The 22,364-nt window shown below is 36.4% G+C and overlaps 2 protein-coding genes and 1 long non-coding RNA gene across 10 annotated transcripts in view; 2 read left to right on the top strand and 1 right to left on the bottom strand.

Annotated features, from left to right (window-relative positions):
* Positions 1-2,727: 2,727 nt before the first annotated feature.
* On the top strand, positions 2,728-4,087 carry LOC143452559 (uncharacterized). The gene is made up of 3 exons (XR_013115058.1): positions 2,728-2,810; positions 2,984-3,105; positions 4,045-4,087. It is a non-coding gene; the product is annotated as an uncharacterized LOC143452559 (long non-coding RNA).
* A 718-nt stretch (positions 4,088-4,805) lies between these two features.
* Positions 4,806-14,167, top strand: LOC143452558 (uncharacterized). The gene is made up of 14 exons (XM_076953585.1): positions 4,806-5,013; positions 5,424-5,485; positions 5,700-5,841; positions 6,081-6,467; positions 6,695-6,831; positions 7,615-7,707; positions 9,917-10,027; positions 10,338-10,385; positions 10,874-10,975; positions 11,192-11,203; positions 11,787-11,873; positions 12,073-12,078; positions 12,224-12,293; positions 12,489-14,167. The coding sequence occupies exons 1-14, from the start codon at positions 4,893-4,895 to the stop codon at positions 12,998-13,000; spliced, it is 1,890 nt and encodes a 629-aa protein (XP_076809700.1). The 5' UTR covers positions 4,806-4,892; the 3' UTR covers positions 13,001-14,167.
* A 3,085-nt stretch (positions 14,168-17,252) lies between these two features.
* LOC143452557 (uncharacterized) overlaps positions 17,253-22,364 on the bottom strand; it is a 45,897-nt gene continuing 40,785 nt past the window's right edge. For all 8 annotated transcript variants that reach the window (XM_076953576.1, XM_076953577.1, XM_076953578.1 and 5 more), the window contains 6 exons: positions 22,065-22,220; positions 21,688-21,777; positions 19,524-19,654; positions 19,155-19,263; positions 18,540-18,691; positions 17,253-18,075 (listed from right to left, as the gene is read on the bottom strand). In XM_076953576.1, the coding sequence (XP_076809691.1) occupies positions 18,033-18,075; positions 18,540-18,691; positions 19,155-19,263; positions 19,524-19,654; positions 21,688-21,777; positions 22,065-22,220 (681 nt within the window). In that variant the 3' untranslated portion in view covers positions 17,253-18,032. The remainder of the gene's footprint in view (positions 18,076-18,539; positions 18,692-19,154; positions 19,264-19,523; positions 19,655-21,687; positions 21,778-22,064; positions 22,221-22,364) is intronic.

The raw sequence follows: 22,364 nt of genomic DNA, 5'->3' as shown, positions 1-22,364 counted from the left end.
GGCTGTTGTTTGCATCAAGTAGCCTATGTTTTCAGTCTTGCGGTTATAAGCCTTACTTAACCGACATTGAAAATGATCTGGCATCAAAGATTTGTTATTTCCGTATTCCACGTCGTGAGTATTTGTTGGCGCTTGGCATATTTTTGGCGTGTGATGAATTGGTGTTTGCATAACTGTTCAATTCCCATAAACTGGCTTAGATCATAAGATCTGCTAGTTAGGGTTACCATATTTTCGTGGCCTAAAATCCAAACACTCTTTAGTGCCCAATAGCGGTTTTTAGAATGAGGTATAATCACATTGTCTGTCAATATGACGTCACACTAGCAATGCCCCACCTTGACGGTGCGAACAAAACCCGCGGCCCACTTCGAAATCATTAAGCATTAAACAAACAACAATTTCCTTGGTATTCTAATTTGGTCTGCAACAGACTTCTTGTTGCGCTATTTTTCTACTGCTTTCACTGCTTTATAATTTTCTTCAGCGAATATACGCTTTTATCGTTTCAGACATGTTCTAAATTTTGCAATATCGACTAAGATATAAGGCCTTCAGCTACAGTACTAGCCTAGCTTCACTCATCCATGTATCATTGTATCCCAAATAGAGCGCTGTATTGTCGTTTATGACGTAACAATGAAATTATTACCCGTAACGCAACAAACAATTTTAAAATTTCCGGACATTTAAGCATATTTTAGCATTTCCCCCCGGAAGCAGTTTGAACACTAAAATTCCGGACATGTCCGGGGAAATCCGGACGTATGGCAACCCTACCCAAAACGCCCATCATAAAATTCCGGACATTTGAGCATTTTTTTAAATTCCTCCCGGACGCAAAATTTAACCCTACATTCCGGACATGTCCGGAATTTTCCGGACGGTATGGCAACCCCTGGACATGACTTTGCGAGTCAGTGACTTGTAGTTGCAGGTGGCGTTTTCTTTCAGCATAGATACTCTATACCAGCGGTTCCTGAACTTTTTTGAGCGCGACCCAAATCCGAGTGAACATCTCGCGGCCCAAGCTTCAAACAACGTATTTTAACACGGAAAAATAACGATTGTATGGATGATTTTTTGCAGTAGCTAAGTTGCTAAATTCGTTTGCAATGTCAGCAATTTACTCTTTTATCAAGTACCTATGGGCCTACGCTAGAGACAAACACAAACAAGCAAAGTAATTTGATCCACTCCCTATGGAGCAATGTATTTTATTACAAACATATGTTGGCATCGCCTTGGTGGGACTCATTCTATGACTCTTCGCTACCCTTGTTTGGAAACCACTGCTCTATACCCAGGGTTGCCATCTGTCTGGACTCAAAAATAAGTATGGCTAGGAAACAAAAGAAAAAGGAAAAATAATGGACTGTAGAGATATTTCAATTTTGAAAACTTTTGCAACCTTATCTTTTAAGGTTTTTTCTGCTTTTCCCGTGCAAGATGCTACAAAGTAATGTTTTAAATCATGTTTCGAATGGACTCTACCGGACTCAAAGTTAACGAAAAACATGTTTTTCTGTTGATCTTGATCAGAGTGGTCCCAAAAGTTTTTAAAAAATTTTGCATGAAGTTTTTTTTTATTTAGGCAACTTTTTAAGAATTTGATGCCCTGTAAAAATAGCAAGCTGTAAAATTAACAAAGCTGTAAGCTAAAGTATTGTTAACTGTGGTAGAAATGAAATTATTATGTCATAATCAAGCAAAATTGTGTCTAGTTTAAATACCAAATCAATAAATTTAAAGCATCAGTCTTAAAGAGTACGTTTTCTATGCCATCGATTGGGGAAAAACTTGAGAACTTTTCTGTAGCGGAACCCTTAAACCGTTTCACAAACCCTACTTTGGAAGCACCAGACGAAATTCCCCTACTACGGTCAAAACTTACTTTTTTTAGATAATGAACAAATTAAATTAGCTAAACATTTGTTGTTGAAAATGAAAATTTACTGCTTTTAACGTTGCAATTTATATTGCATGGTAATAGATATCTTTTGCAGGAAGTGCAATACCGTAGAATTATACACAAACATGGAGGACGACAAGAAGCTTAATTGGGATTCCCTTTTTTTAGTTTGGGGGATTCAACAAAGTCGGTTCAGCTGATTTTTTAATTTTTACTTTCAATTCATGTCAAGTGAAATTTTCAAGATTTTAATGCAACAGGATTAGGCCTATAGACTAACTTATAGGCTATAAGTTCCATCTTGTGTCAACGCTGCCCAAAAGTGGTTTAAGTTGGAGGATAATTTTAGCGAGTGGTGACGTCACTTCTGTTTTCGAAAACTGTGCAACTTTCGTCTCGGTTTCTCTATTGTAGAAGATTCTTCTTTTATCGAGAATATTTTAGTTAATTTAGTAAACACAACTAGTGCCTAAGAGAAAAATGTAAAAGTTTTTTTCAAATATCCTTAACTTTTTTATGGTTGGCAACGAACAAAAGTTAGCTTGACAGCTCTTTTCTTTGCAAAAGATGAATGAAGTTTAAAAAATCCGTAAAGACGAGCGCTGAAATGACCTCTTTTCGATAGGCAGAAAGAATTTGTTTTTCAATTTCTACAGCATTGGTATGTCGGAAAAACTCCGTTTGGAATCCGTGTTTTAAGTACCTCCGTGCTAACAGTCAGACGAGATAAGGTCGGCAGGCACTGGACGGTGAAGGTCGAAGGTGTCAGTGAAGGTCTAGCGGCTAGACCTTGGATAGAATTTGGTAGGGCTAGACTCTAGCCCATATCTCTGTCCGTATTTCATTGCAGGATCCGCTGAGGTCTCAGGTGTTTAGACCCGGTAACTTAAGTGTGCAGGTGTGCACCTGTTCAATCTTTGTTCAGTTCAAATCCAAGCTAATAGGCCTACTTGTACTTGTAATTGTAATTAGGCTATATATTTACCTAACCTAACATACCGGTAACACTTTATCAAAAAATCCTCTGGGCTCGATAACTTTTCATCGATTCTTTTTGAAATTTTTAAGCAGGTTGGTAACTAAAAGTGTGGACGCTATTGTTAGATAGCAGCCTGCTGTTTTCCAATGGGGCCCTGCTACTGCTTGCAGTTTCAGTAACAGAACTTCTCTGTTCGTGACGTCATCAGTAGCAGGTTAGAAAAGAATATTATATAAGAATAATATATAAGAATAATATTTATGTTTCGTACGTTTAAATATTGGCTGTATGGGTGAGGAATATCTTGGGTTTGCAGCTGCCACGAAATACAGTGCGGTTATATCTGAATGGCTGCCACTATTTCACCAGAACAATCGTGTGTTCGATGCTCTTTTTGCACTTTTTTGTTAACCTAACTTAAATGTTATAACATAGTAACTTAAACTCAACGTAAAACTACATTCCAGTCTAAATCTAATTCCAATTAAACCCTAAATAACTAAAATCGAGTATTTGTGTACCAATTCTCAATTTAACAAGCAAGTGTATTGATGAAAGATTAGGTCCTAGGTTAGTGTTTAAAAAACACATGCATCACTTGGTTGTGCATTGCTGGTGCTCTTTAGAACTCATTTCTTCCCCCTGCATGCAACTTAGTAAAAATGATGGACTAGGCCAGCGTGGTCCAACTGCAGGCCCGCGGGCCAAAGTTGGCCCGCGAGCACCGATTTTTTGGCCCGCGAACTGATAGTCAGCTTTGATAGTCGCTATTGTCGAGGAAGAACCTCGACCGCAGATGTCACATTGATCAGCATTTAATAGCTAAATTTTGAACTATTCTAATTTCAGTTCTAATATCAATATCACATTGTTTTTCAGTTCTAATTTCACATTTCTTCAGTTCTAATTTAAAAACATTGGCCCGCAAGATAAAAAAAATTTCTGATTTTGGCCCGCGATGAAAAGAAGTTGGACCACGCTGGACTAGGCTATACATATCAACCAGATTGGAAAATTTGCGAAGTGGGGTGGGGGTTGAATTTAATTGCTTGTATAATGGCTACTGTGAGAGATTTCTCATCCAGAAACAGCCAACTTTAGCAACTTTAAATCTAGCAAATGAATATGTCATATATAGGCTATATATGTGCAGATCTATCTACAAAATTTGTGACATAGATTTGGTCGCTGGCTGATCTGTATTTCGTGGCAACTGCGCTTCCAGGATAAACTTCTGGTACATTTTTGCCCACTTGGCGTCTTATTTTGAGAACCAAATATATATCAGTTTAGTAGTTTATAAAATAAATTTACCCTTTCATAGATAGATTTGTTAAATTGTTATATACTTCTAAGCTGCGTAAACTGTAGAGTTATGTTTTAAAGCGGTGTGAACAAGCGAGGTGCTACAATGTTTTGCACAAATCATGAATCAAAGACATGATCATAGCGGTGAAAAAGTAAAACTTTGAAAATTGTTTAGAATCACTGAAGCGTGATGTATGAGCAAGGCTGGCTTGATCCATTTAGCCATGTATACTGATTGGTCAAATCAGCAAATTGCGACAAGAATCGATGAAAATTTATCCAGCTGAAATTGTTTCATTAGGTGTTAAATAAGTTTATAGTTACAACAACTTATAGCATATAAATGCACTGGAGAAAGATTGAATAGGTACACGCTTGGCTAGACAAAATCCACATTTGAGTTGGCCAAGTGTGCACACCCAAGATCTCGATGAATCCTACCATGAAATACAGACCCGGTCTTTGCAACTTGCCTTAATATGGGGTCCATTGGAAAAAGTTGTCCTGGGGCAATGAGTAGCTTGTCATGTCAGTTTCTCATTTACTAAGCCTATTATTCCAATTTTCCAATATGCTTGATAAAAACTCCCTCACAGAAACTTTTTATTGTGAATTGAATCACTTTCAGTGCTTGTGCATCAACTTTATAAATGTAGGAAAAGTTGGTTGGACTTGTGAAAAGACATTTTGAAGATGAGTCTTGACATTACAGTGGAGGCTGTTTGCCAATTTATTACTGACCATGGGGGAAAAGTGAAGAACACCATTCTTGTTTCCCACTTCAAGAAGGTGTTGAATAATCCTGAAACAAAAGGTGTTTTATTGTATTTTTTCCTACATATATACATATAAAGCTCACTTTACTATTCTTTCTTTGAAGTCTTAATTCCTGGCTGGGCGTGCCATTAAGCTCCCATTACTTTGTAGTAATATACATGTATATATATCTACATCTCAATATATTTATCTAATTGATTTGTTTAACATAGTTTTATGTTTATGATTAGTGTTGTGATTTTGTTACATGTTTATGAATTACAAAATCATTAAAACATGAAAAATTATCTAACATTACATTACTGCTGTACCTGTTTGGATGAGTTTGCGATAAAAATTACAGATAGACGATGTGCATGTGGTACCAGTACGGGTCATGGATTTGGTGTGCCATGTCTGTTATGTTATGAGTTATCATTAATAAAATAGCACATCCATGTGTTCCAGATTCAGCACGGCAGAAATTTAAAGAGTGTGTCAATACAGTTGCAGTTGTCAAAACGGAAAACGTAATTTTTTGTTGTTGTCTTGATATATACCATTTCTGCAGAATTTGTTTTAAGGAATATGAACATATCAGTACTCTATCACTTGTGTTTATGTGTACTGTATAATTTTTACACATAACATAGCTCTACTATTTTAACCTTTTTGAATATTGTTAAAATGTGCATGAAAAATTTGAAAAGTAGCTAGCTCCCTTTCACCTTCTGTCTTAAATAGGGTGAAAAATATGTTCAACTCAAAAAAAAATATCGTTCATCGCTCTCCGCAGCATCTTCTGCCAGTGAAATTTCTGGTGATGGAGTCCCACCATTAACTCCACCAGCCGACTCGACCAACTCACCAAGCAAATCAATAAATGGTAGGGAACATTTTTTGTGCCTTTTGTAAGCATGCGAAGGTTATTTATTAATAGTTATTGTATATACCGAATTATTTATTATATTTTTAATATTAAACTATTTATTGCTAGCAATGAACCATTTAGTTAACTTAGTAAGTTTTCATCGGATTGTGTACAGTAGAGTTAAACTAATAACTTTTTGTTAACAAGTGAAATTATATTTAAACAAACGATTAAACATCTAATGATCATTTTAGAACCAAAGAGTTCTCATGAGATGAGCTTCACCAGCCCAGAAGAGATGCCTTATGCAGACGAATCAGAACATTCGACTCATTCTTCATCCAGGACCTCCAAACATGACCGATCCTCCTCTCCAGCATCCCATAATGGAGAACACAAGTCTAAGAAAAGTTCGCAACATCAGCTTTCGCCGAAACAAAAAGCGACGTCTTCCCAACCTACAGAGCCCAAAGAGCTTTCACCTTCAAAACACAGAAAAGATCCTTCACATAAGCTAGAAACAACTCATGCGTCCATGTCTGCTCCTGTGGAAGCACCTCAGGGTGCTGCTGCATCTCCTAAGAAGCAAACATCTCCCAGAAAACAGTCAAGAGCTGGTCAGAGTGAAACTACTCGCACAGGTGAAAACTGATGCCTTGTATATCTCATTACAATTCAAACCAAGGATATATCTTTACGTTGTGCATACCCATACTTATGGCTGATGTATTGTGCTTGTTACAGACTGCCAGCTCTAGTAAAATATAGCTTTCGATTTTTTCTTAACTGTACCTGTGTTAGAGAGATTTGAAACTATCATTTGAGTCTCTTCATGCGTGAGAGATTTTGAACGCATTTTTACTACTAGCAGAAGAAAAGACGGCACCTGCAGCAAAATCACAACCTCATGTTGACAATTCAACATTTACTGCTCCTTCCTCTGTGCTTATGAGGAAGAAAAAGGAGAGAAAAGAGAATGTTCCTCCTTCACCTAATCTTGACCATGTGAGTCTATTCTTTAGAAAAATATTGTTTTGATTGGTTTTAATATTCGAGTCGATTGTTAGAGTAGCTTTCTATACTTCTAGAAATCAAGTGTATTCGGTAAATTTTGTCTCAGTGGCTCTCAACTGTTATATCTTGTGGCCAAATATGCTTTTGCCCAATGCATTAACTGCTTGTCAGGTTATGAAAAAACAACAGGAAAAACACATTGTCTGACCAGTAAAACTTGGACGATAATGATGATAAATTAATCATATTAATCGTTTATGGTGCAAAAAAATGGGACCTCCAAAAACACTGCACATAATTATTCCCATGAGGTTGCTGGCCCTGAGAGCTACTGTTTTGTGTTTATATATATATATAGATAATTATTAATTTTTACCAGCCCTAGCATTGCTTGTTTACTAGCACCATATAATGAGCCTTCAACATTATATGGACTGCACTGACTTCAGTTATATCATAATGGGTTGTCTTGGTTACTACAATCGTAGAACCATTAGCTTGTAATTTGCCGCTGGTGTATTATGTTATGCATAATTTTCACAATGGTGTGGTGTGCTGGGAATATTATATTGTCTCTGCATTATGAGGTATTAGGCTTCAGTTCTAATACAAGTTTTATTATTTAATTAGTTCGCTGGTGTTTTGGTTCAAATGTTCAACTGTAATTAAGCTTGCATTCAATCAGTATTAGAGTTATTCTTAATCAATTATTTCCTTCACTCTTAAACCTTAATTTGACTTATATATAATTTCTCCTGGTTTCTGTTTGTGAAGAGAATGTCCTCACTCGAGCGTGTTAAAGCCTCCTTGCAAAACGCGCCCGCTGAACAAAGGATTGCTCGCACCCGACCAGTAAGCGTAATGCAAGTAAGTTGACACACAACTCCTATTTATGGCCATTTTTAATTAATCATTTCCTCGAGTTTCATATTAAATACCTGAAACTTCATATGTTATCTTGTGTGTCTTGCAGTGTAGTTTACAAGGCAGCACTGTGCATGAGTTTTATTTTGTGTATTTTAATAACGGTGGCATTTTGATAAGTTCCATCACTTTGTTTAATTTGAAAGTTCATGTTATCTACTCGGTAATGTATTCATGTAATTGGTCCTAGAAAATGTCTCTAAATACATTGTGAAATCAGTTACGCTATACCAACTTAAAGTTAGCAAGCTTACGTATATTGTGAGTCTGTATTATTTAACTTATAACATTATAAATATTACATCAATGATCATAACATTATAAAATTTATTACATACGTATATATATAAATATCTATGTATACTGTATATACATAACACAAGTTATAATATATTTAGCATGCACTTTGGTATAACATACCTTAGATTGAGATGTGAGATATATATATGGCTGTATGACATGCAGTTAACAGTCATGCACTTGACTCTAACAGCATGCTACTGTAGTATTGAATTTATATTTACCTATATGCATGCAACTTGTGCACTATACTATATTAGCATGATAACAAAAGGTTCACTGAATCATTATTACAATTATATATAAACGCAACTCATGGTTCCCACGTCTTCCTTATTGTGTCAATTATAATGATATCGAGCCACAAGACCTGAATGGGAAGCATAGGCTCTGGGTTTGTTTGTGTGCGGCTTGCTGTTTGGAAATAGCTTAAAGAATCTTTAAGCACATCTATTTCTTCAGACTGGTCCCAAATTAATTTTTTTCATCTACTACCTCGTGAAATGCTGTGACTTTTTGCATTCTAGTTTTGAAGGTTAGAAAATTACGACAGTATTCTTGAATTAGAAAAGTTTCAGCAATAAGAGAGATAGCGTACTGTAGAACCAGTTCTAAAATGTTCAACAAAGTGCATAATAGTTTTTTGAAGAACTATATGTTTTTAACTTGAAAAAGTGCAGCAAAACTTGCAATTCCGTTATGTATTTTAAAGGTGTTTCGTAGCTTTCAAAAGTTAATTGGAAAGTTATACATAGTTGATATGGAGTTATAAGATCTAAGGTTCTGTATTTCTGTAAGTATTTTAGTTAATCTTCTTTTGTGTTAGATTTTTAGACCATTGTATTGCATTTCATTTTGAACACCGGTTGGAGTCTAGTGTGACCTTTGAGGGAAAAATAACCATGTATTTGGTTTTAACAGGTTGTAATTTTTTTATTGTATGGCACACATATAGTGTTGATTTAGAAGCCAGCCTTAATTTAAGCTGGATAGAATTTTTCCTGCTCATGAATTATTCCCCATTCAAGTTTATTTAAGTGTCATTGAGAGTCAGTCAACTGCATCCCATGTGGTAGATTATGAATCTATCAAAAGTATAAAAGCATTCTGACAATATAGCGCTACAACATGCTACAGACATTGTTTTATTTTAAGTTGTGTTCAACACAAGGGCAGTTGTCATTTCATGAAGCAAAACTAGTGGTTTTCTAGGAAAGATTTTAATGTTTTTTAAGACACTACTTTTCTTTGTAAAGATTTAACATACAGGCTATGCAAGTAATTGAGAATTTATACAGGAAAATGCTATTCTGTCAAACACCCTCTTAAGAACTAAACTCAGTGACAGGTTAAATTTTGATTACTGCAATATAGTAAGTTAATACAGAAGTTGTGAGGCATGTAAATAAGCCATTTTGACAACTGTAATTTGCCAAAAAATCGAAGGGATGAATACGATGCAAGCCCCAGAAACTGACGGCAATTTTGTCGTTCGTTTACGTGCCAGTAGTCACAGTACTGTTCTCAGTGCAGAAAAACGTTTGTCTCGTCCAAAAAGCATTTGGAGAAAAGTAAGTAACGGAAATATGTGCAATTGCGCTGTGCTATTAAGTAAACTTGAGTCATGGATGACCATTATTACAACAAAACTTTTTTGAAAACATCCCTAACACTTTTTTAAATGTTTTTGACAAAGCGTGTGACGAAGACTGATCTAAGCATGTTATAAAACAGAACATCAACCACAACTAAACTTATTATAATCTGAACTTTTAGTTGTTCTACTACCAAAGGTAGTAAACTACTATTACCTGCTAAATTCATGGAGTGTATGATATGTTGTTGCTTGCAGGGAAGCTATGTTGGTTCGGTTGAACGAGTTCGCCAGAATTTCCAAAACAAACAGAGGTTGAATGAAGATTCGGCGTCCCTCGCTTTATCCGAAAAATCCCTCGACAGCAAGGTAACTTTATCCTATTTCCAACTTTGCAATTAATATTATTTAAGTCATGTTAGTGTCATGGTTTTCCCTGTTGGTGTTTTAAATGATTCCAAAACTAAGTGGTTAAGTCATCTGAATGACCCCACTAAACATAACTGTCTATGAGTATAGGTACTTAGAAATGTTGCATCATGTTATTTCATTATATGTCTAATATCACAACTACAAGCAGCGTGTGCTGTGAAGAACAATACTCAGTATTATGGCCATAGACACAGGCCGCTTTATATTGTATTAAAATTAGTTGCTGACCTGTGGTTGTTGATTGTAGGGAGAGGAGCAAGATTATGATGAAGAACGACCTTTACCTAATGTTGTGGTAAAACTTTTAGTTGTTTGTATCAACTATCAAGTTGTAGTTTGATTAATTTAGTTCGGATAACTTAATAACACTTTGAATGACTAGAATGACTTAGTAATTATTGCCTTAGCGTAGGGGTTTCCTACCCCGGAATGGTGTGGGATGATAACTTTAGAAATTTAAAGGGTGCGAAATCTCAAAGTACTTTACCACTCAAGGGTGGGTGAAGATTTCTTTAGTGGAAAGCTGCATTTTAATTAACTGAGACACAGTTAGGCTTCAAATTAACAAAAAAAACAGTAAACAGTGCAAAAATAAAATGTTTATTTTTTTTTAGAAGTAAACAATTATTTAAATAGCAAAAGAGCTGCAGTATGTCCGCCCTTGATTCTACTTATTAGCATTTAACATATTACTTTGTGTAAGGAGTGCAAAGAATGAAAACAAATTGGAAGCCCTGTTGGTGTTATTAATGAATTTTTGCATTGATGTGATTTTATGCTCAGTTGGACATAAATGAAAAAGCCTGGATTATTCAATCAAGTAAAGGTAGTCTTGTGGAGATGCGAAAGCTACTGAACGTCGACCAAACTCTTGCTGATAGAAAGGTGATTGCTGTTAAGTAATTTATAGAATTAAAGTTAAAAATCTCAAATTTGTTGTAACCATTCTACTGTAGCATGTATTAATATCAATGCGTGCAATTGTGTTTATGAAATTGTCATGTTTATATAAATATAGGTGTTCTGCTTCCATTTTTTTGCTACTACAGTAGTATTTCACGTTTATACAATGAAAAGTTGTTTATGTTTGATTTTTTGTAGGATTTCGTCCTGGTAAGTTGAAGTTTTACTTGAATTTCTTGTGGAAAATTCGATAAGTGTTATTTCTACATACTTGTAATAATAATAAAAAGAAACATAGGCGAGTTAAACGCTCATGTTTTATGTAGCTCTGTAGTATAATATTGCGTAATATCATGCACTAATCCTTCTTTTTATTTTGGCAACTGGATACTTCAATTCAACGGAACAGGGCGTAAGTATTGCTCTTCTTTATACTCTAGTGTCTAGTGTTTTATTTTGCTGTTCATTATTATCATATTATTACAAATCACGATACTTGCTTGCTATTAATTAGAATTTGTATTTTTTTATTTTACATGTGACCTTGCTCATAACATCAATCCTTCAACATAAATTACTACCGGTTTAGTATGTAAGTGAAGTATTTTCTTTATAATGATTGCAAGTTAAATTATATGAAGCCGCTTTATGAATTAGTTCCTGGTTGAAAAACCTTTAAATTGACGATATCACTGTGTAGCATAGCGGTACATGTAGTTGCAGAAGTTCCCTGAACATCACAAGAGATGCTTATAAATATGACTTATTTATTATACTTTTTTTATGGCTTTAGACTGCCTTGCACTGGGCTGCTAAGAAGGGAAACATTGATATGGTTCATATGCTCATTGACCAAAAAGTCGACATCAACGCTCGTTCGGTGAGTTGCGTTTTTCATTTGAATCTTGACTTTGTGTCAGAACGCTTTTGCTTCGCACATACAATGTATAGATACAAGTGTTTAGTTATAGCATTTACATTGCACGTTTTAGATGTATAATGTAATGAAATATATTTAATGATAGTTGAAAGTTATCTTTTTTTATACATGTTGTCTCGCTGCTTCAATTCGACAACAGAATGGGGTGAGCTTTTTGAGGGACAGTTTCTTTCGTTTTATTCCTATTTTTGAAGAAAATCTATTTTTATGTTTATGTAAAAACGCAGAAATAAAAAAGAGTGAAAACTTTTTATAGCTTTGGTTGCTTGTCAAACTTTTCATATTTTCAGGGATACACACCATTGCATTTTGCTGCAATGCACGGACATGAAAACGTATTGACCCTTCTTCTGGAAAATGGTAGATTTTGTCATTTTTTCTGAGCAAAGTAATTCTGCTTTATTAGACAAAAATGTATCGATCCATAGAAACGACATAAATGATATGAATTAAGTTAATTGATTAGAAATATTACCTGTTTAATTAATTTATTTTCAATCAATCTTAAACAAATATGTCATAATTAGCATTATAATTGTGATTGTCTTGAGGCAGACGCCGATGCAAATATCCGAGATTACAGTGGCCGACTCGCAATCCACTACTTGAAGACCGTTTCCCTTCCACTGCAAAGTAAGAACGGTTATGAGTCTAAACTAGCCAATTGGAGGTACCACTTTCACTGCGGGAACCGCATTAATCCCGCCATTTCAGAGGATATCTTCAAAAGGTTTTCAGATAAATTAGGAGCTCATAAAAAGTCCCACGCGGGTCACGACAGGGAAAGCGGCCCCGATGTAAGACAGAGGGCTAACAGTAGTAGTTCCAACGACCAGAGAAGTTCCAACGGTAACGGGAGTTCCCGATCCACCAAACTCAATCGGACAGAGTCGGTTTTTCAAAACATAGCACTATGGCGTAAGGCGTCGATGCGAAAATCGAAACACAGTCACGACCACAAAAGTGACCACGATATCGATACACCAAGCCCGCCACCCCTTCCAATGTCTAGACCTGCCCCGTCTGTCGGGGCTATGATGTGGAAGCCGGCAGGCCCGAAAGCCTAACAAAGCTAACCTCACCTTATGTGCCGCAATAACTTTTCTCAAATTTAGTTTTTGTTGCCCTCGATAATCTACACGCTTGCATGCAGCATCCGAGGTTACGTCGATAATAATTTCAGAACACTACTAATCTCACAACACAACCTGGGTTAAATTTACAGTAGCGTGTGTTTTACGCAGCAAAGTCACGGCTTTTCGTGCTGGCAACTTCTCTCTTGTAAGAAATAATGTCTCAGTTTATTGGTAGGGTGCCTACTTGCTTATCGAACACTTAAACTTGGTGCCTTTGTTATGCACTACTGACACTAAACGACTTAACACATCTAGGAGGTGTTATAGATAAGGTTATGTATTTGTATATCTTGCAATTGTCACTAAGTTCTAGAGAAGTGAGTCATAGTAAATCTTACATTCTTAGACAAATAAATTTGTTGGTATTCTTTTGAATTGTTTTGTTATTATGTAATAATTGAAATTTTTTGCACCAAAGTCACTAACAATTCCAAAATGCATGTGTAAAAAGTTGATGATGTACTGTTTTTATTTATTTCATCCATTGTCATACAATAATCAGTTTGTGTTATTTTTTATTTTATCATAATCCTGTATGCATTTTGTTATTTGAGTGCCTGCGACACATGCCTTCAACTTCTAATGCAAAGGTTTTCATAATGGAAGGCCGTAAGGTATGATCGTCATGATAAAAATTCTTTTCAGATTTTATATGTGGTTTCGTTTGATTCATTCAAAGCATGGTTTATTTGTGACATGAGTTTTCGTAAAGCCCAGTTTGAGAAGAACTGAAGACAATGTTATTGAAACTTCCAGTTACAATATTCTGGCGCAGATTAACCTGTTATTGCCCATTTTCTTCTCAATTCCTGTTTTTTTTTGCAATCACTAATAGCTCTGATCATGGCGGCGCCACACTTATTACAGCTGCATTTTTTAAACTTGAGTAAATCGATAAAATATTTACAAGACACTGCAAAAAGATCTTCAAAACATCATCATTTTTGCATGTTTCATCGTTGGTATCTTCAATGTAGCTGAAAAGGACCACTTTGCAACATGTGGCGTCGTCCAGCAAGTGGAGTTGTTTCATTTCAACGTTTCATATTCCTATTGTGTGCTTTATGTTTGCGCTTAAATACACTCACTCTTGCATGACCTGGTGCGATAAATTGAGGTGTTATGCATGGCTGATTTCAACAAGTCACGGTTGAGCGGAACTGGCATGACGCAAAAATCTGAGAAAAGCGTAACGATACGATTTACGTAAAGTTATCGGCACTAAAAATTGCAAGAGCAATGACTTAGCACCTGTAACAATTTCGAATGGAATTACGTACTGATGCTATGGTTAACAATCTTAATAAAGATCTAACTGCAAGCAGTCCACATCTAAGCATTTTGATACGTTTGAGATTGTGGCAAAAAGCGGAAGTAATCTGTCACTGGTAAACCACTACGTCGTAATTATTCCTGTGCACAAGCTTGCTGTTGTAATATTAAGTGTACTTGGTAGTACACAACCCATCGTGCTTAACATTTGAACGTTTAACTTTTCATAATAAAGACTATTTTTGCGAATTTCTTTCCACTAACTTTTTGCTTAACATTGGTAACATTGAAATGTTGTATTCTACAACCCCTGCATATTTTAAGTACGATATAATAACGAGGTCCCCTGCGACCTAAAAGGCTAATAAGCTAAAGTACTAAAAACGACTGGCAACATTTTCCCCTTAAAAATGTAGCAAGTCTAACGTGTCAGTTGGAATTGCTATTGAAAGAAAAAGCATTTAAAACTGTCTGACAATAAAGAATAACTTGTAGCATGAAACGATTCAGTTCTCGCATTAGGCATGTTCCTGTAAATTTATTTTATGTTCATTGCAGGAATTTTGTTTGGAAATGATGCCATGGCATTGCAAAAACAAGTGAAAGGTTTGTACGAGTTTATCGAAAATGCTTGCTATTATTGCACGTTCATTGCTAGCTTTAAAATTCACTCCTTGTATGTATTCAATTGAACTATTGCGATTTGTGAATGCTAATTACCAAAGTCTCACAACGGTATCATATACCTTCTGGACCCCTTCGAAATACACAACGCTTACTTATAACTCCAATAAGTTGCCTAGGTATTTTTGGCTACATTCATATAAATCACAATCGTTTTTTTTTACAGATTTCGCCGCCGGTCTTCGCCCAAGATATGACCCGGTACGTATGTCACAGAATCGACTGAGTAGCGCCATAAGTGGTGGTTTTAGTTCTGTAGGCGGCTTGATGACAAAGTCTTACGAGGATTTGCATAAGGCTGGAGTGACTAAGTCTAACATCGGCCGCAGTGGGGTTTGTTTCTGTCACTAACATATTAACAAGGTAGTTGATCAACTGAGTGACAGTTCATTTGAGTGACACATTGGTAAGTACTGTTCAAACTACAGTAATGGGTTAGGGTTAATTATGTCACTCGAATGAACTGTCACTCGGATGATATACACCCATTAACAAACTGCCTGCAAGGATAATTTTGTGTGAATTGGATGGTTTATGGATGAGATGATTTTGTAACAAAATGGTTTTGATTTTGCTAACCATGCCTGCCACTGATAACTTACTTTGGCTTAAGTTCTTTAAGTCACGCTATTAAGCCTACAAGCTGATCCAAACGCTAAACTCACTACCAGCATGTTTTTGGTGACGAGTCAACATCAAATGGAAATGGCTGTTTTTGCTGCTAACTTATTTTGATTTTATTTGTTTCCAGTCTTTCAAATCAAGGACGAACAAAATGAAAAAAAGCAAAAAGATGAAAGAAGAAAAGCCGACAATTAGCGTCATTCCTGCCGAGTAAGTTTTAAACCTCAGTAAAGTTCAAACTTCACTTCACAAAGACTTCAAACCAGTCTTTTTTTTGGAAAGAAAAGTTAGGTACAAACTGTAAATTCGCCCTTTCAATTAAATGACTACCGCTGGGGCTCGAGTGATGAGAAATCATCGCCCGGTCTAAGTCGAGCAAAGACTTTCCTCGGTCCTAGGATAAAGATTATTATACTATATTGAATGTTCTCTGAATTCGCATTTTCTGATTTAAGTGATTGCTGTTAACATAAACTTTTTGACGTGCCAGAAAGCGTTCAGCTACTTTTAACTGCAAATTAGAGTTAAAGAGTGTTTGTTGGCCAGCTTCATCGGTATAACGCATGTCGTCCACCTGGTCAACCTACTTCAATTATATCAAACGTTTCATTCCGAAATAGAATATTGTGGCACAAGCCCACTTTGGTAATCGGTGATGTTTGCTTTCAGCGATTTGGACTCGGGTTTCTCGAGCGTCCGGCATTCAATAATAGGAGGCCTTCACTTGTCTTCGTCGTCGCCAAATCTACAGAGGTCGGCCCCAACGACTCCAAACCTGCCGCATAGGAAGAACACATACGACAACTAGTAGCAAGTAATTTGGGTCATGCGACTATGTCTTACTCCATCATTGTCCTGGAAGATAGCTTACGCTCAGACAAATTGTAACTTCCAACTGATATAAGTTGTAAAGGCGAAATACAAACTTGTACGCCACAAACTAAGCAAGCAGCATGTAAGTTATTAGTCTCTGCTGTGTAGATAGTCTAGCCTGTACGCTTGTATACTAAGCAAAGATTTTTGCAACTGGATCCCTTCTGAAGGATTGCGTTGCGACGAAACTGGGCTGAATTAACTCAGGGTAACCTGACTAAGTAACGCGACACTAATAGCAAATTACGCAGTGGGGATGCACGCCGTTTCAAAGGCATTGGTACGTCATAGTGAAACATATTATGGATGTTTGAGCAGATTCACTTATTTCAAATTGCAAACGATTGTGATTAGTGGATTTGCCTCCTAATCCAGCAAGCCCCCGTTATTTTCCACATATTTTGCTTGCCAAAGCTGTATGTGTTGGTAGTATGACGCAACAATTAAATACTAAGTTATTGAAGGCTTCACGACGTAACAAGCCGATTCTTTGCACGAACTTTGTCATCAACCAAATCTGTATGCATGGTGTTAACGTTGTTTGTGATATTTCCCGCCTTTTTAACCTGATTTCATTAACTTCGACATTCGAATCGCTCACACGAATGCCGGCTCGTACATGCTGCTTATGTTAAAATAGGGCTATGACCTTTGTCTACACAGCTGACCAAAATAAGTTACAGGCTTAAACTCTCCTGCAAAGGCTATTGTAGAAAAGTTTAAAGAAAGATTGTTTTCGGTTTGTGTGTGGTTATTTCTATTCAAAATTGGGTTAGTAAAACAATGGTAGATATGACGTCATAAATGGTTAACATAGAAATTAAAAATTTGCAATTATGTTATTTACATAAAACAAAAACGCTAATTAATAAAAATCAAGGGGAGTATAAAAAGAACTTGCGACATAATAGATACACATATAGACGACATAGCTTGCCGATATACTGCGATATACACGTGGCCCACATAACACGTTTGGAAATTGCAAAACATATCGCAGCCATTTTACTGACAATAAAGTGTACCTTAGAATGCGAACGGTGTGACGAAAGCAGCGATAAGACAATTTAAAAACGCTTCATCAACCAAACGATTTTTTTGGAGGAAAGGCAAAACAAAAATGGGCGGATAATAAGAAATGGCTTCTTACAACATTAAGCGCCTTTAGTGGTAAGAAATTGGCAGTACCGACGATCGCTAGAGGTCGACATAACACAACATAAAGTACCTCTGCAAAAGCGAATGAACAAAATATTACACAAAATATCGAAGAAAACTTGTGTGTTTCCGTTTGAGGCGTTTCACTGCATTTCAAGGTCATTGCTCCAACATTACACTTAACCCGTGAGCAAGTACTGTAGGGCATCGCCACAAGGCTACAAGTTCACGTCACATTAATCACTAAAGAGAATGATTATCGCTGTGATTTAACGAATAGTAACTGCACGAAATTAGACAAACTGGAATTGCAAGCGAAACATTTCCGTCGTGAAATTAACTGATTCTGACGTCACACTGACGTGAAAAGGCTTCCACTTGCGGCAGCTCCAGGCCTGAAAAAAAAAATAAATCTAATATTAGGACTTTTTTCAAAACAGGTAACACAAAATTAGTTTCACAAGATTTATACAAATATATTAGTAACCAAGTGCCTCAAAATAAAACGAATAGAAACTCAATTGCAGCGAGTTTAATTCCAATAAACGGGTATTCCAAATCCTAGCAAAGATACGCTGGAGTACAACTATATGAATCGCTCTAGAGTTAGACGTAGAAAGACTTAAAACACCGCTGTAATCAGTTACCGAGATATTAAAGGAAATAAACGTATTAAACAAAATATATAAAAGGATATTTTCACAAAAAATGTAAACATAAAACACTACAGACTTGAAAAGAAGAAGTAGAAACGATATACTTAAAACACTATTAAAAACAGCTGCCAAAAACCCAACTAACTAACTAAAATAATTAATATAAGAATCTAAATTAGATGTTTATTAAACCAGGTACTTGCCCGAGAGCTGATAACGTCTGCTTCAAGTCATAATTTATCTCTGTCTGTTCCCTGAGTTCTTCCTGAAGATGCTTTCTGTCCTCTTCAGACATTGCTAGCTGATTCTCTGCCTCCGCAAGCTGTTGCTTCAATGACTTCATCCGCACGCTCATCTGCCGATGAGGATGTTAATTTATTACGTCATAGCGATGATTTTTGTGACTTCATTGTGTTTGAAAAAGTGATATTTGTTGTTTTCTTTGTGGCAGTTGAGTTCGATTTTTAGTTTATGTACCTTGGCGTTATTTCTGATCGTTATTGCGATCTATCTAAAACGTACTTTTTGCTAAGTTAAAGAATTGTACTTAGAGTGCCCACACAGCTTTCTTTGTATGTGTATTGAAAGAAAATGTTTGCATTTATATGATCTAACCACTAAGTAGGATACTCTTTTTTTACTTTTCAATATTTCGTCATTTATACCTAATCGCGAAGATATTTCTGTGGACTTAACATGCGAAAAACCATCAAGTTATGTGTATGGTGTAATTTATTCATTTAGCTTATATAGTACAGTATATATTCAGTCAGCATAAATGACATGAATAAACGAGGCTTGAAGGGTTTCGAACTCACCATTTCCTTCTCGCTGTTCGCTTTGTTGGTTTCAATCTCGGCCTGTTTTAGCACTTCCCGTAACTTCATCTCGGTTCGTTGATGGTGAGCGTCAATCGCTTTCAATTCACTTCGAAATTATTTTGAAAAGCCGATTATTTGACCGTTACTAATTGAACTATTTAGTCATAAATGTGGATTATTAGGTATTCTGATTTCTATAACTCCGACAACTTCTGATTTTCGTAAGGTTATTTCTTGCACATATTTGATCAAAACGAAATTTAAGTTCAAGTTCTAAGTAAATGAAAAGACAAAGATTTTAATTTTTTTCATTTTTACTTTTTATTTAGCTTTTTACTATTCTATCTGCACATCTCTCTATCTTACTTTGCTTCTTGCTGGAGCTTCTCTTCAAGGTCGACAATCTTATCATTTAATGACGTCACGAGGTCGTTTTCTTCGCTGTTTTGTTCTAATCCTCCATCCTTGTCGGCGAGCTTCATTCGCAAACGTTCGACCTATGAAAGATAATATGATGAGAAAGTCAGGCGCGATGCAAACTTTTCTTATGAGTTTTATACATGTGGCGAGGCGTAAAATCAAACAACGTTTGCCGGGTGTTGCCGTGTTATTTTCATCGATGCCTACCATTGAATATGTTAAGAATTGCTAAAATTCACCTCGCGGCATCCATAGAGCCGGAAATATGATAGCTTGTGGTAGAAATAAACTAACATGAAACTATGCACTGTTTTTCATCACAACTCCGCTAAGGTGCGAATCCACAACACAGGGTTCGCATCAAACACATTCTCCCGCCTGCTTACGGTAGATACAGCGCCGATCGCGGTTTTCTGCCGGTTTATCGTAATGAGCAAAACGAAACAATGAAACATAATGACGTCACAAGTACAGCGTTATCTTTTGAGTGCTATAAATATAAACACGTGGTCGTTAGCTATAATCTGAAGCGGTTTTCATTGTACAGATTACGTTTTAAACGACCGTTCGTGTCAGAGGTTCGATAAGAACGATAGAATGAATCAATGCTCCGGCGAAGGGAATTGACCTACAGGGCACGTAGACGAATAAATCACTGATCGTCGCCTGCTAATAAGTTTGAACTTGAAAAGTGACAAACAAACGGAGATAGCGATAAAGTCAATGATAAACTCAGACAACATCGCGTCTGCTGGATTTTAAGATACGCGCTGCAAATTTAAATTAACATGCTTCAGCGACCAAAAAGTGAACCAAAGCTATTAAAAAGTAGCACACAGGCTACGAAAATGTATTTATATATTAAAAATAACAATGAAATGTAAAATAAATAATTCAGAAATGTTTCCTAGTCTTGCAAAACAGTGTTCGGGACGTAAGAAGTTGGCAAGCGTGACACGTCGCATAAACTAGAACGTTCAAGTTTGCCCGTTTCCCATAACCATAACCTTAACCTTATATACTAAAGTGTAAGAACATCCGGAGTAAAATAAAATATTTAGGTAAATAAGAAACGGGGCTTGACAGCGGAAAAGCTTAAACCAGGTTTAGCAAAGGTTTTTCATGTTTCGTTGCCCTCCGGCCCAGCCTATGGAAGCATCGAACAGATTAAATTGCGACTAATCTCTGCCACCTCGTAAGTTGTATCTTTTAACAACTGTATAACTTGTCAAAATGGATGTGGAACACAAACTTGCAACGTCAGTATACGGATGGGCAAAGGCAGAGCTAGGTTATACAGGGCAGAGCACGGAAGCCACAAACCACCGCGCCTCATCTAAAGCGCGGGCCCGTCAAGGCAGCGCGGGTGGCCGACTTTTGGTGTTCTCAGATCTTTGTAAAACCGGATGTTACTTTGACGCGAGCTTAGATTTGTCGACACGTCAAGTCAACCTACTAATTTCGTTATGTTAGCAAAAAGGCCAGACACAACATCTACACGTCATAATGCGGCTTTGTTAATCTGGAGAAAATATGTAATATGACAATCCGGTAAAGAAAAACGTGTTTGTTAGGTTGGTTACAGGCAAAACGCATTCAGAAATTTTTTAAGTGTAAACCTACTAAAAAGCACGTAGCTAAATGTATTCTTAATAAAAGCAAGAGAAATAATAAAATGATATAACCAGGTACACCACATAGATTTTTCAATGTTCATTGACGTTAAGCCATGATACATCATAACTACGTCATCACGCGGTTGACGTCACTAAGTAGACCTTTTGGATGTACAAATCTTCCTTTTCTCCAGACATTAATTGAAGTTAAGCGAAAGGGCAAGTTATACAGTGTGGTTAAGATGTTGAAACGAGGGACGTTGAACCGAAAAACCTCACTGTGATATATGAAGAAAGCGGATCCAAAGAGAAGAGAAAAAGGCGAGTCTTACCTTAAATTCCAAAAACGCATAAAGTGTCTAATTTGGACTCGCCACGGTACTTATTATTTACATTATATTTAGCCTATGTTTAAAAAGCTACAATTGCCGTTTCTAAACGTTTTCAAAGTACAAGCAAAACGATCGCACGGTGTTTGATATAACAATCTATACCTCTTCTTTCTGGCGTTGTGTGTCCTTTTGTAAAACATCAACTTGACTTTTCTCCATTTCCAGTTCATTGTTTAACTGGCCAACTTGATCCTAAGATATAAATACAAAAAAATAAAACAATGTCTTTAACGATAAAAAAATTATTTACCAATCCTTTTCCGACCTTAAATAACGCACAGTAGCTCATATGTTGGGAGTATGATTGCTTAATAATCTAAAGTTCTTTTGTCTTTTTTGTCGAATATTCGGTTAAATATATAAGTTTTGGGATTGATAACAAAATCAACAGCAGCCACACACAAGATACATTGAGCTACAAAGTCAACGCAGCATTTATAGCAGTGGTGCGGTAAAAGCCAGTTTTCTGTGTTGTATACCTGAAGTATGTGGAGTTTGGCGAGTGATTCTTCCTTATCATCTTCAGCTTCTTGCACTTTAAGCGACATCTCCTCCACCATATCATGCAATGTTAATCTTTCCTCTTCGTCGTCGGAGTTGGATCCCCTGGACTCGTTGCGATTTAGCTCGTCAAGCTGCACAAAAGTCAATAGGTTTAAGATTAACTAGCGTGGTTGTGCAATACCAAGAGTACAGCAAATCATGGGTGAAGTGCTCTTCTGAAAAAACGTCAAACAAGCTTAAAAAATGGTCTAATGCGGAATTTGCTCAGCCAATTT

The sequence above is a fragment of the Clavelina lepadiformis genome, chromosome 4, assembly GCF_947623445.1.
Source record: "Clavelina lepadiformis chromosome 4, kaClaLepa1.1, whole genome shotgun sequence".
In the NCBI taxonomy this organism is placed as follows: domain Eukaryota; kingdom Metazoa; phylum Chordata; class Ascidiacea; order Aplousobranchia; family Clavelinidae; genus Clavelina; species Clavelina lepadiformis.
The sequence above is the reverse complement of the archived record's forward strand: the minus strand, read 5'-3'. Positions and strand labels throughout refer to the sequence as shown.

Excerpts from the sequence above, each read along its gene's own strand:
- LOC143452558 (XM_076953585.1), top strand. The coding sequence starts at position 4,893 with ATGAGTCTTGACATTACAGTGGAGGCTGTTTGCCAATTTATTACTGAC. Across the intron at positions 10,028-10,337 it reads AAAAATCCCTCGACAGCAAG|GGAGAGGAGCAAGATTATGA; the intron begins GTAACTTTATCC and ends TGTTGATTGTAG. Across the intron at positions 10,386-10,873 it reads GACCTTTACCTAATGTTGTG|TTGGACATAAATGAAAAAGC; the intron begins GTAAAACTTTTA and ends TTTTATGCTCAG.